At 41.2% G+C, this 12,512-nt stretch overlaps 1 protein-coding gene across 1 annotated transcript; it reads left to right on the top strand.

The window, feature by feature from the left end:
* The first annotated feature begins 1,343 nt into the window (after window positions 1-1,343).
* Window positions 1,344-3,926, top strand: LOC120045029 (heat shock protein beta-1-like). Its single transcript, XM_038989848.1, has 3 exons — window positions 1,344-2,856; window positions 3,017-3,080; window positions 3,341-3,926. Exons 1-3 carry the CDS (start codon window positions 2,454-2,456, stop codon window positions 3,498-3,500), a joined length of 627 nt encoding a protein of 208 aa, XP_038845776.1. The 5' UTR covers window positions 1,344-2,453; the 3' UTR covers window positions 3,501-3,926.
* The last annotated feature ends 8,586 nt before the right edge of the window (window positions 3,927-12,512 follow it).

Here is a 12,512-nt window from a genome sequence, read left to right as displayed (position 1 = left end):
AGGAGCGTTGAAGCGCAAGGCTAAACTTCTCTGTTGTTTTGGTCCAGTAGCTACCACGTTGTAGTAGAGTGAAGCACACCCGTACACATGGTGTGAGAGCAAAGTCTTGCATTGTGCTCATGTTCAAGCTGATCACTTTTGCCAAGTCGGTGACTTTTCAAAGTGTGTTGCATTCTGGGGACTTGCGCCTACATATCAACTGCATAAACTTGACAAAAATCATGTGCCCAAAAGGTCATCAAGTTTTGACTGCAGTCGACTGCGAGTTTCTGCTGTTGCTCTTCACCAACTTCATCCTGCAGCCATCGCCTGCATTGTGGAAAGCTCTTTAGTCAATCAATCATTAGGGTGTTTTTATATGACCCACGCGTGAGCAAAGACATGGCTGAAACAGGAACCAATTTACCCTGATTTATATGTACAGTGGATATGGGGTTTAGATACAGTGCATGTTTATTTCGACAATGGCAACACTGCCATGTTGCTTTTGGGAAACTACATTAATGTCCAACTTAACGCTTACGCAGATGCACCTTCTTCGACTTCATTCCTCCACTTTCATCTAGAGTCGGTTGATTTAGACTTACCACTCAAACGCAACCAATATCTGTGGTGCTGCTCGTTGGCAACGTCATCTCATTGAATCTACCTTTAAATTATAAAGTTAATCTTAATGTGACCCGCCAGATTCAGAAGCTTGAAAACCCCTTTGGAAAACCTATTCAATTTTTGACCCCTCCCCCCAAAAATAGAACTGAACATAATTCAGGATCATTTTTTATTTTAGTTCATTTTGGAGTCAAAGATAATAGTTAACGTTTTTCTAATGGGTTTGTTCATTATTTTATTTCAGTTTACTAGATTGTTTTTTCATGATTAGTTTTCATTTTAGTTTCAGTTGAGCTGTAAAGATTAAGAGTGTGTGACTTATGTCACATTCCAAATATTTTACTCTGTAATAAATGTAGCCATCTGGCGTAATATTGACCCACATTTCCCTACTACAGTACTACGGTATCAACTAAAGGCAGGTAGCTAGCGGTTAAGAGCGTTGAGCCAGTAACCGACAGGTCACTGGTTTGCGTCCCTAAGCCGACTAGGTGAACACAAATTGGCCGATGTACCCTTGAGTAAGGCACTTAACCCTAATTACTCCTGTAAGTCGTTCTGGATAAGAGCGTCTGCTAAATGACTAAAATGTAAATGTAAAATGGAGTTTAGGGGGCCGAGTGGCGCAGCGGTCTAAGGCGCTGCATCGCAGTGCTAGAGGTGTCACTACAGAACCGGGTTTGATCCTGGGCTGTATCACAACCGATCGGGGGTCCCATAGGGCGGCACACAATTGGTCCGCGTTAGGGGAGGGTTTGGCCAGGGTAGGCCGTCATTGTAAAAAATAATTTGTTCTTAACTGACTTGCCTAGTTAAATAACATTGAGTTATCGATTACGTGGGAGAGAAACATAAACAAGTGGAACTTCACCCAAGAGACTGGAGTTGAGCATAATGAATGGAGAGGGCTTGAGGTGCTGACATTATGTTAGATCATCTGATACACTGGCGCAGGCTTATTAGATTCATTCCCCTCTGAAAGTGAGTGAAGCAGGGAAACCCAGAGGACAGACCTACAGGCTCGTCATATCAAAATTCTCCACCTCCTCTCTATAGCGTCAGTCTTTCTATTAGAACTACATCACTCCCTCAGATGTAGGAGCCACAGGGTCAACATGTGAGTGAATGTTACATGCCCATAGATGTACATAGAAGTTGAAGTCACTGCAAAATAACCGTATGAACATATTAGGTATCTGAGTATACCAAAGCTCCAACAGTGGTGTAAACAGAAAGGTAATGTTTTGAGGCTGGAACCCCCACCCCCTGTTTATACTGTAGCTCAGGGGTTGCTTAGCAGTTTCTGTGGTGAATGTACATGCTGTCCCTGCACATAGCAGAGCAATACGATTACTATGGAGAGGACAAAGAGCACCAGTATATGACAAGACTGCAGAGGCCAATCACTGAATAAACCCCATCGTTGCTGTTGCCGGATTCATCCACCAACTACTTGCCATTTGCGCTATAAATACAATTCGAGTTATCCTCTGCAGGTCCCATGGCAACAGAGGAGCAACACCACTGTTCCAACCATGCCTATCAACTCATCCCATGGATAACACTTACTGCTTGATAGGTGCTAGAATGGATCAGCTGGGTATATAAATGTTGTGAGTGATGCTGATTTGTCCAGGGCAATCCATCCCACTATGAGGCAGCCTTCCTGAACTCTTTGGGGGAAAATATAGCTGCTCTTTTGTATGGCGAGTCTAAGTCATTAAGCCGGACTTAGCCATTGTAATTAAATAGAGATTGAATAACATTAGCTAGCCAAGGGGAAACTAAGAGAGGAGACAGGTTCCACCCCCCAGTACCACTCTCAGAAGGTGATTCAGAAGACCATGGCTGACCACAACAAGGTATTACCACGTCCTCTTTTCCGCCGAGATGTAAATTGGGATCCTTTCCGTGAGTGGACACAGCCTAGCCACATGATCATGGAGAAGGACTTTGGCCTCCCTCCTTTCCTGGATCCAGGCAATGTGAGCTGGATAGATTGGGCTAGGAATACATTGGCATCATCCTCCTGGCCAGGGTACACACGCTATCCCCTCTTCAGCCTCAGCACTGTTCTCCCTGCTGCAGTGGCACCCCAGACTTCAGCCAGGCTTCAGAGGCAACTGTCTGGAGGAGTGTCAGAGATCAGGACGGGACAGGGCAGTTGGAGGATCACCCTGGATGTTAATCACTTCTCACCAGAGGAGATATCAATCAAAACCAAGGGGGGCTTCCTGGAGATTGCAGGTAGGAACATTATTTCTCTGGTAAAAAAAAAAAACGGAATATGGTTTTTGGAACATCCATTGATAAATATCTTTGACAATTTACTGTTGAAATGTTGTTAAGATGTCCACATGCTCCATATTCCATTACTTCAATAATTGTTCTCAACTTATATTTTAAGGTCAACATGATGAAAGGGAAGACGAACATGGATCAGTCTCAAGGTGCTTTATAAGGAAATACAAGTAAGTTGTAATGGTTGAATAGGAAACAAGGTCTCTCACAATGTTATGGCAAAGACATCTCCCGGTAATGAAACTAAGAAGTTAATAAATAATGTGTGCAATTGAAAGTCTTTGTGTTGATTGTTATAGGAGATATTAAATAATTTCCCACGGTTTAATTAAATTTGTTAAAACAGATGACATGCAGCCATTTGAACCACAGTAAACCCATTGTAGCCTGTCTGTGTTGTAAGCAAATTGTTGTTGTTTGTTTGTTGAAGGCTGCTCCCTGGTGTGGACTTGCAGCACATCAGCTCATCTCTGTCTGGTGAAGGGGTTCTCTTAGTAGAAGCACCTCTACCAGGCTCAGCTACCACCATCCTCCCCAGTGACATGGTCATCCCCATTCAGATCAAGCACGAGCAGGAGGGGAAAGAGTGAATCCAGTTGTCCAGATGTTGAGATCCATCACAATTAGATTAGAAGCGAATGACAGTGTTGACAACTTTTGACAAAAATGTGATTGTGTATTAGGTCTTGGTCATTCAAAATGACAGACATAGTGGCTTCTATTGCTGTTGAAACCCTATAACTTAATTTACTCTCACTGTAACCACAAGGTTGTCAGGTTTTTCTATGCATTTTGGTTAATCATGTTCCATGATTTAACTAGCAAAACCAAGATAAACAGAAATAATCAAGACTGATGAAATGTACTTTCTCATTTGTCAAATGATAGATTAATTGGGAGTAAAAGTTACCATGCGTAGGGCTAGGCGTCCCGCTAGCGGGACAACTTCCGGTGAATCTGGAGGGCGCGCAATTCAAATAAATAATCATAAAAATTATGGATATTAAACATTTAGGTACATACAAGTGTCTTATATTGGTTGAAAGCTTAAATTATTGTTAATCTAACTGCATTGTTCGATTTACAGTAGCTATTACAGCAAAGGTATGCCATGCGATTGTTTGAGTGCGGCGCCCCAAATCAAAATATTTTTCCACCGGCATAGGTTTCATAAATTCACAAATAGCGATTAAATATTCACTTAATTCTTGAAAATCTTCCTCCGATTTGTCATCTAAAGGGTCCCAGCTATAACACGTAGTGTCGTTTTGTTAGATAAAATTCTTCTAAATATCCCAAAAAGTCTGTTTAGTTGGCGCCATCGATTTGAGTAATCCACTAGTTCAACATGCAGAGAAAGAAATCCGAAAATCTACCCCTAAACTTTGTTTCAACAAGTCAAAATACGTTTCAATTTACTCCTCAGATACCCTAAAATGTTATCAAGCTATAATATTTCTTACGGAAAGAAGTATGTTCAATAGGAAACCAATTTTAGCAGGTGTGTCTTGTCTTAATGGCGCGCCCAAGCATGAATTTCCAAGACTGTGTCTCTCTACTAAAACTGATATTTCTTATTCGTTTTGGAAGTTACAAGCCTGAAACCTTAAACATAGACTGCTGATACCCTATGGGAGCTAGAATTCAGTATGCCCCTATACTTTCCATTGTAAGAGCATGGTCTCGCTCCCCCAAAAAATTCTGGTTGGTTTTTCTTTGGATTTTCTCCTGCCATATCTATTGTGTTATATTCTCCTACATTATTTTAACATTTCTACAAACTTCCATGTGTTTTCTTTCCAATGGTACCAATATGCATATTCTGGCTTCAGGACCTGAGCAACATACAGTTTACCTTGGGCATGTCATTCAGGCGGAAATTGAGAAAAAAGGGGCCTAGTCCTAAGAAGTTCTAAGAATGCTGAAACAGTTCTACAAATCATACATTTCAATATTGCTATTTCTATGAATGTAATATTTAAAAATAAATAAAAGCAATTAACAATCCATGGCAAAACTACCCATATTGAGGAGGGTTGGGGGCACTTATGTAAGCTGTTAAATTCTTTGTATACAAACTACTGATGGTCATACCAATGATCATAAAGCCAATTGATTTTAAATTTTAGGTGCTCTGTAAGTATAAATATATATATATTTTTTTATTATTAAATTACTACAATAGACCATAGAAATGCATTGAATAACACATTCATGAATGGCAAAAAAGACAGTCAAAAAATAAATCATAAGAATTAAGGTTTGAAGTGTCTGTCCTATATCTAGGAGATATAAGAAAGCTCAGGAAATATATTTTTGGACACATATTTAACCCCTTTTTTTGTTGCCACAAAACCACCTCCATACTTCCATTTATTTGTATAGGTTACCTTCAGACGAGTCCAGTGACACTTTAAAAAATATACATACAGTGGCAAGAAAAAGTATGTGAACCCTTTGGAAATACCTGGATTTCTGCATGAATTGGTCATAAAATCTGATCTGATCTTCATCTATGGCCACAACAATAGACAAACACAGTCTGCTTAATCTAATAAAGGGTTGATTTAGCAAGCTAGCTACTGCAGGACATCAACACAAGCAGACGAGAAACAGACATGTTTTCTGACGATGATGACGTTTTGCTTACGATGTGATTTGATTGGTGTGCAGCCAAATCCAAACTGGCCTCTCTTGGGGGGCTTTTTGCTACACCAGGACAACCCACAGTTTGGCTAATTATATAATATTTTATTTATCAAGGGAGGCCAAATGCTTGCTGGCATCAATCAGTTAAATGCTACGGTGGCAACATGTCATACTATTTTGTTCCAGACAGCATCAGATACATGAGCTACACATACAGAGACAAGGGGGCGCTGTTTCCCTTGCTTGGATGATTTCTCCAGTGAGATTCAGCCACTTGCGAATTGTCTGAAAATTGTTGAAAAATTATGAAAACACCGAAAAATATTGCAATACTGGTATCGTCCTGGCCCTATTGTATATACATTTGGCCTACTATAAATTTGATGATTTACCTCAGGTGAGACTTGTGTCCAGAAGCGGAGTCGAGCTTGAACAAGACAATCCTATGTTTGGGGCATCACAGGAAACTAGTCCTAGTGCCTTCAGCCCCATAAACCCCTGGAAGCCCCAGTCAGTGTCAGCTGAATATCATGTCTGCATTTGTTATCCTATTTCTGGCAGTGTAAGAATCCATAACAACATGCTTTAGGCATAAATTTTGAATAAAAACAAATATGTACATTCTGTCTGTAAGACAAGACTAGACTTACTAGATTTGTTATAAACAGTATTCAGACCCCTTGACTTTTTCCACATTTTGTTAAGTTACAGCCCTATTCTAAAATGTATTAAAATAAAAAATCCTCAGCAATCTACACACAATGTCCCATAATGACAAAGCGAAAACAGGTTTTTAGAAATGTTTCCATTGATCATGCTTGAGATGTTTCTACAACTTGATTGGAGTCCCTCTGTGGTAAATAAAATGTATTGGACATGATTTGGAAAGGCACACACCTGTCTATACAAGGTCCCACAGTTGACAGTGCATGTCAGAGCAAAAACCAAGCCATGAGGTAGAAGGAATTGTCCGTAGAGCTCCGAGACAGGATTGTGTCGAGGCACAGATCTGGGGTAGGGTGGCAACAAAAATTCTACAGTATTAAAGGTTGCCAAGAAAGCAGTGGCTTCCATCATTCTGAAATGGAAGAAGTATGGAACCACCAAGACTCTTCCTAGAGCTGGCCGCCCGGCCAAACTGAACAATCGGGGGAGAAGGGCTTGGTCAGGGAGGTGACCAAGAACCCAATGGTCACTCTGACAGAGCTCTAGAGTTCCTCTGCGTAGATAGGATAATCTTCCAGAAGTACAACCATCTCTGCAGCACTCCACCAATCAGGCCTTTATGGTAGAGGGGCCAGACGGAAGCCACTCCTCAGTAAAAGGCACATGACAGCTCGCTTGGAGTTTGCCAAAAGTCACCTAAAGAATCTCAGACCATGAAAAACAAGATTCTCTAGTCTGATGAAACAAAGATTGAACTCTTTGGCCTGAATGCCAGGTGTCAAGTCTGTAGGAAACCTTGCACCATCCCTATGGTGAAGCATGGTGGTGGCAGCATCATGCTGTTGTGATGTTTTTTAGCGACAGGGACTGGACTTTAACCAGATCAAAAATCTCTGGAAAGACGTGAAAATAGCTGTGCCGCCACACTCCCCATCCAACCTGACAGAGCTTGAGAGGATCTGCACAGAAGAACGGAAGAAACTCCCCAAAAACACGTGTGCCAAGCTTGTAGCGTTATACCCAAGAATGGAGGCTGTAATCGCTGCCAAAGGTTCTTCAACAAAGTACTGATTAAAGGGTCTGAATACTTATGTAAATGTCATATTTCAGTTTTAAATGTTTTAAAATTAGCAAAGATTTCTAAAAACATGTCTTTGCTTTGTCATTATACGGTATTGTGTGAAGATTGATGAGGGAAAAAACGATTTAATAAATTTTAGAGTAAGACTGTAACCTAACAAAACGTGGAACAAGTAAAAAGGGCCTGAATACTTTCTGAAGGCACTGTATGTATGTAAGAACATGTTTTATTAACCAAAAGAAGGTATCATTTAAGAAAACATATTCTGCTTGGTGTTTTTCCCAGTGTCAAGTTACTTTAAGTAGAAAACATAAAGGTCTCCTTTGATGGAGTACAGCCAGGATAACACAACTTTCAATTACTTTCCTTACTGTGTTCCCAGCCAATAAAATGAATATCAAATGCTTTAAATGGCCACACAACCTTTAGAGTGGTGGTGTGAGAGGGATGTTTAAATGGTGCTGATGGTGTTGGCATTTGGTGCAGCACTACTGGCAAAGCAGTAGAACATGAGAGGCATGGGAGCCTTGTTACCCAGTCTAAATTCTCCTCCTCATGTCTCACAGGCTATTAAAAACAGCTCCAATAACTGATCCCATGTGGTAGAGATTTCAAGATCTTCCCAGTTACAGAACGAAATGAGTTAGTCATTATCACCACCCATCCTACTTTCCTATCCATGGTACTTGACAAAATGTGTTGACATGATATGAAAATGGAAACAGGACAAATATGATTGATGGTGAGACATGGTTTCCTCAAATGAATTAATAAGAGTCACAATCTGTAATATTTTCAGTCACCCCTTGATTTGTGAATATTACTTATTTACAGTAACACCACATAGTATCCACTGGGCTTGATATATCACGTGTGCATAAGATATTTTAAATCCATAGGCCTTGACCTCCTTCCCTGGTCTGGGAGTAATTAGTTGTGCTTAGTATGGGATTTGAAATAAGAGACGCTCGTATGCCTCCCGAGTGGTGCAGTGGTCTAAGGCACTGCATCGCAGTGCTAGCTGTGCCACTAGAGATTCTGGGTTGGAGTCCAGGCTCTGTCACAGCCGGCCGCGACCGGGAGACCCATGGTGCAGCGCACAATTGGCCCAGTGTCGTCCGGGTTAGGGGAGGGTTTGGCCGGCAGAGATGTCCTTGTCCCATTGCGCACCTGCGACTCCTGTGGCGGGCCGGGCGCAGTGCACGCTGACACGATTGCCAGATGTACGGTGTTTCCTCCGACACGTTGGTGCGGCTGGCTTCCGGGTTAAGTGGGCATTGCGTTATGAAGCAGTGCGGCTTGGTTGGGTTATGTTTCAGGGGACACACGGCTCTTGACCTTCGCCTCTCCCGAGTGTGTACGGGAGTTGCAGCGATGAGACAAGACTATAACTACCAATTGGATACCATGAAATTGGGGAGAAAAAGGGGCAAAACATTTTAAAAAATTAAATTTTAAAAACAGACGCTCACTGATTATGGTTTAATGAGAAGTTCTACTATTTAAATAACCATTCCAGTGGCTATGACAGGGGTTTTCATCATGGACAATGAGGGCTACCAAAAACAAAGGACTAATGTGGGAGATGAGTGATGTGTACTGTAAGGATAAAGCTCAGCAACTCAGAAAGACCACGGGAAGAGGTGACAACTAAATTAGCAGCACACTTTAAACAGGCAGAATAAACTATTGTTTTTCTTAGGATATGAGTTCCAGTTAAATTTACAATATTATAGGTTACAATATTTTTCATACTTTATGTAGGCCTAAGAAGCCCTACGAACATGAATCAAATCAAAATGTATTGGTCGCGTACACAGATTTGCAGGTGTTATAGGAGGTGCAGTGAAATGCGTATGTTACTATCAGTGCAGTAGAATGTTTCGTAAATACACCAAAGTAATAAGTAAAGTGATATTTTAAATAAATCGTATTATATGGCTTTTCAACACTGCCACCTGCAAGGATATTCTGTTGCATTATCCAAATATGATTTTCCACTTGTGTCACAGAAATAGTTTGGTGTGTGATGATATGGAACACTTGCCTTAGGCTATAATTTTATGTTGACAGCTGTACGATACTGTAGACTGAAGTATGCACTGTGATAGCCCACTCCAACTCCCACTTGAATTTTGTCAAATGTCCAGATGTCCAAATCCCACATAATCTGATCTATATTTCACGTGTCTCAGGCCTAATCTGTTTCCAAATTAAATAGGAAATAGTAAACATGTCCAGGCTAGAGCTCAATTAAGCAAAAGGTGAAGTCGATAGGAAGCTTGCTGAGAAGGATGAGATGTAGCAGATCAAGAGGGTGACTGACTCCCTGCAGAGCACATCTATTAACTATCTTGTCCCCCTAAATGAAATGAAAATGAGAGTATACCCACTTCTGCGTGGCTGTAGTGCAGCGGGTCGAGAGCTTCAAGTTCCTTGGTGTCCATATCACCAACAAACTATCATGGTCGAAACACACCCAGACAGTTGTGAAGAGTGCACGACAACACCTTTTCCCCCTCAGGAGACTGAAAAGATTTGGCATGGGTCCCCAGATCGTCAAAAAGTTCTACAGCTGCACCATCGAGAGCATCCTGACCGGTTGCAACACCGCCTGGTATGGCAACTGCTCGGCATCTGACCGCAAGGCGCTAGAGAGGGTAGTGCGTACGGCCCAGTACATCACTGGGGCCAAGCTTCCTGCCATCCAGGACCTATATAATAATTGGTGTCAGAGGAAAGCCCCAACATTTTTCAGAGACTCCAGTCACCCAAGTCATAGACTGTTTTCTCTGCTACCGCACAGCAAGCGGTACCAGAGCGCCACGTCTAGAACCAAAAGGCTCAAGCCATAAGAATGCTGAACAATTAATCAAATGACCACTGGACTATTTACATTGACCCCCCCCCCCCCATCCATTTGTTTTGTACACTGCTGCTACTCTCTGTTTATTATCTATGCATAGTCACTTCACCCCTACCTACATGCACAAATTACCTCGACTAACCTGTACCCTTGCACATTGACTCGGTACCGGTACTCCCTGTATATAGAATCATTATTGTTATTTTATTGTGTTACTTTTTATTATTTCTTACTTTAGTTTATTTGGTAAATATTTTCTTAACTCTTCTTGAACTGCACTGTTGGTTAAGGGCTTGTAAGTAAGCATTTCACGGTAAGGTCCACACTTGTTGTATTCGGCGCATGTGACAAATACAGTTTGATTTGATTTGATTCTCCAGGCACCACTACACTACTGCTCACAGGCCTACTGCACCGCAACAAAGATTATGAATATACTGACAAGATACAAGTCTCTCTGCCCTAACAATGGGAGTCGTTGTCCACAAAGCGGCACGGCAGGCTGTCTAGCTCCCGCCTATCCTTTCTTTGGATTGGTGGATACATCTCATTATTGTAAAATATGCATAGCCATCACAAGACAACGTTGCCGGGATGTCACGTGTCCTACTTATATCAGTATACTCGTAACAACTTAATAAGCATTATGAAACATCTATTCGATCAAATAAACATCACGTAGCAAATAAGACATACATTTTTTGGGGACCAAATTCGACACTCTCTCATTGACCTCCATACAAAGGTCACTAGGCCAGATAATATTTTAGCTATGGTGAATAGGTTTGTTGCTGACAGACATAGTACAGTGCATTCAGAAAGCATTCAGACCCTTCACAGCCTTATTCTAAAATTCATTCAATAAAACATTTTCCTCATCAATCTATACACAATACCCATAATGACAACTCAAGGTTTTTTAAAATGTTTGCACATTTATAAAAAATAAATAAACAGAAATACATTATTTACATAAGTATTCAAATCCTTTGCTATGAGACTCAAAATTGAGCTCAGGTGCATCCTGTTTCCATTGATCATCTTTGAGATGTTTCTACACCTTGATTGGAGTCCACCTGTGGTAAATTCAGTTGATTTGACATGATTTAGAAAGGCACACACCTGTCAATATAAGGTATCACAGTTGACAGTGCATGTCAGCAAAAGCCATGAGGTCGAAGGAATTGTCCGTAGAGCTCCGAGACAGGATTGTGTCGAGGTACAGACCTGGGGAAGGTTAACAAAATATTTCTGCAGCATTGAAGGTCCCCAAGAAAACGGGGGCCTTCATCATTCTTAAATGGAAGACGTTTGGAACCACCAAGACTCTTCCTAGAGCTGGCCTCCCGGGCCAAACTGAGTAATCAGGGGAGAAGGGCCTTGGTCAGGGAGGTGACCAAGAACCCGATGGTCACTCTGACAGAGCTCCAGAGTTCCGTTACTGAAACCAGACCCTAGTCACTGTGTTGCCTATGGTCGGGTTTGAGAGACTATCTGCTTATCAGTCTGCTTATCGTGGACAGAATTTTACATGAGTGATGTCCCAAGTTGCTGTTGTTGGCTTGCACAGTTGTAGGCTACAACTACATAGCCGATGCAGAGCAGGCAATTTTTCCACCAAGGGATTGCAGGGGGTTTAACCAGATAAATGTTAAAAAGGTCCAAGACAGCCGTTTTTATCTCAATATCAAATCATTTCTGGGTAACAATTAAGTACCTTACTGTGATTTTTTAAAATTATAATGGTCAATAACAAACTAAAATAGTTTCTTAGCAAAGCAATTTCTCAAGCAAGAATTTTGCTAGGACTGTCTGGGAGTGATCTGAGTGGGGAAAACTGAAAACTAGCTGTTATTGGCAGAGAGGTTTGGAACTATCTTTCTTATTGGTTTATTAACTAATTTAGCCAAAACTCCATCCCACCAAAACAGGTTGAAATGTATCATAATTTTCACAATTTCACAGTTATTCCAACCTCGTAGTATGGAAATACATATAAAACACAGGGAAACTGGGCCTTTAAATAGGTGGTGCAAGCTAGCAAAAGGCCATTTTTTGAATGGCTTGAGTATCTGCATGAGTGCCTGGACATTGGTAGACCTACACATCACATGAGTTGAGATGATTTTGCCCAGTGTCCACTGAAACTGTACTTAGGCCACATCAGAATCGTCATTTTTTGTATGTCATTATTGCCTGTTTGTCATATTGATATGATATTGCATGAATTGATATATGTTATATTGTGATTCTGTTATGTTATCACATTTATGATTCCCATTGTTTTTGGAGGGGTCCTTCAGTCAAGAGTGATGAATCAATTCCTGAGGGCAAGGTAGG

Source organism: Salvelinus namaycush, chromosome 3, assembly GCF_016432855.1.
Source record: "Salvelinus namaycush isolate Seneca chromosome 3, SaNama_1.0, whole genome shotgun sequence".
Lineage (NCBI taxonomy): Eukaryota > Metazoa > Chordata > Actinopteri > Salmoniformes > Salmonidae > Salvelinus > Salvelinus namaycush.
Note: the sequence above shows the minus strand (reverse complement) of the source record. Positions and strands in the feature narration are given on the sequence as shown.

What these genes read in the sequence shown, in the direction of transcription:
- LOC120045029 (XM_038989848.1), top strand. Translation starts at nt 2,454, where the DNA reads ATGGCTGACCACAACAAGGTATTACCACGTCCTCTTTTCCGCCGAGAT. An exon ending in GGGCTTCCTGGAGATTGCAG is followed by an intron (nt 2,857 to 3,016) that starts GTAGGAACATTA and finishes TTATATTTTAAG; the next exon opens with GTCAACATGATGAAAGGGAA. An exon ending in TGCTTTATAAGGAAATACAA is followed by an intron (nt 3,081 to 3,340) that starts GTAAGTTGTAAT and finishes TGTTTGTTGAAG; the next exon opens with GCTGCTCCCTGGTGTGGACT.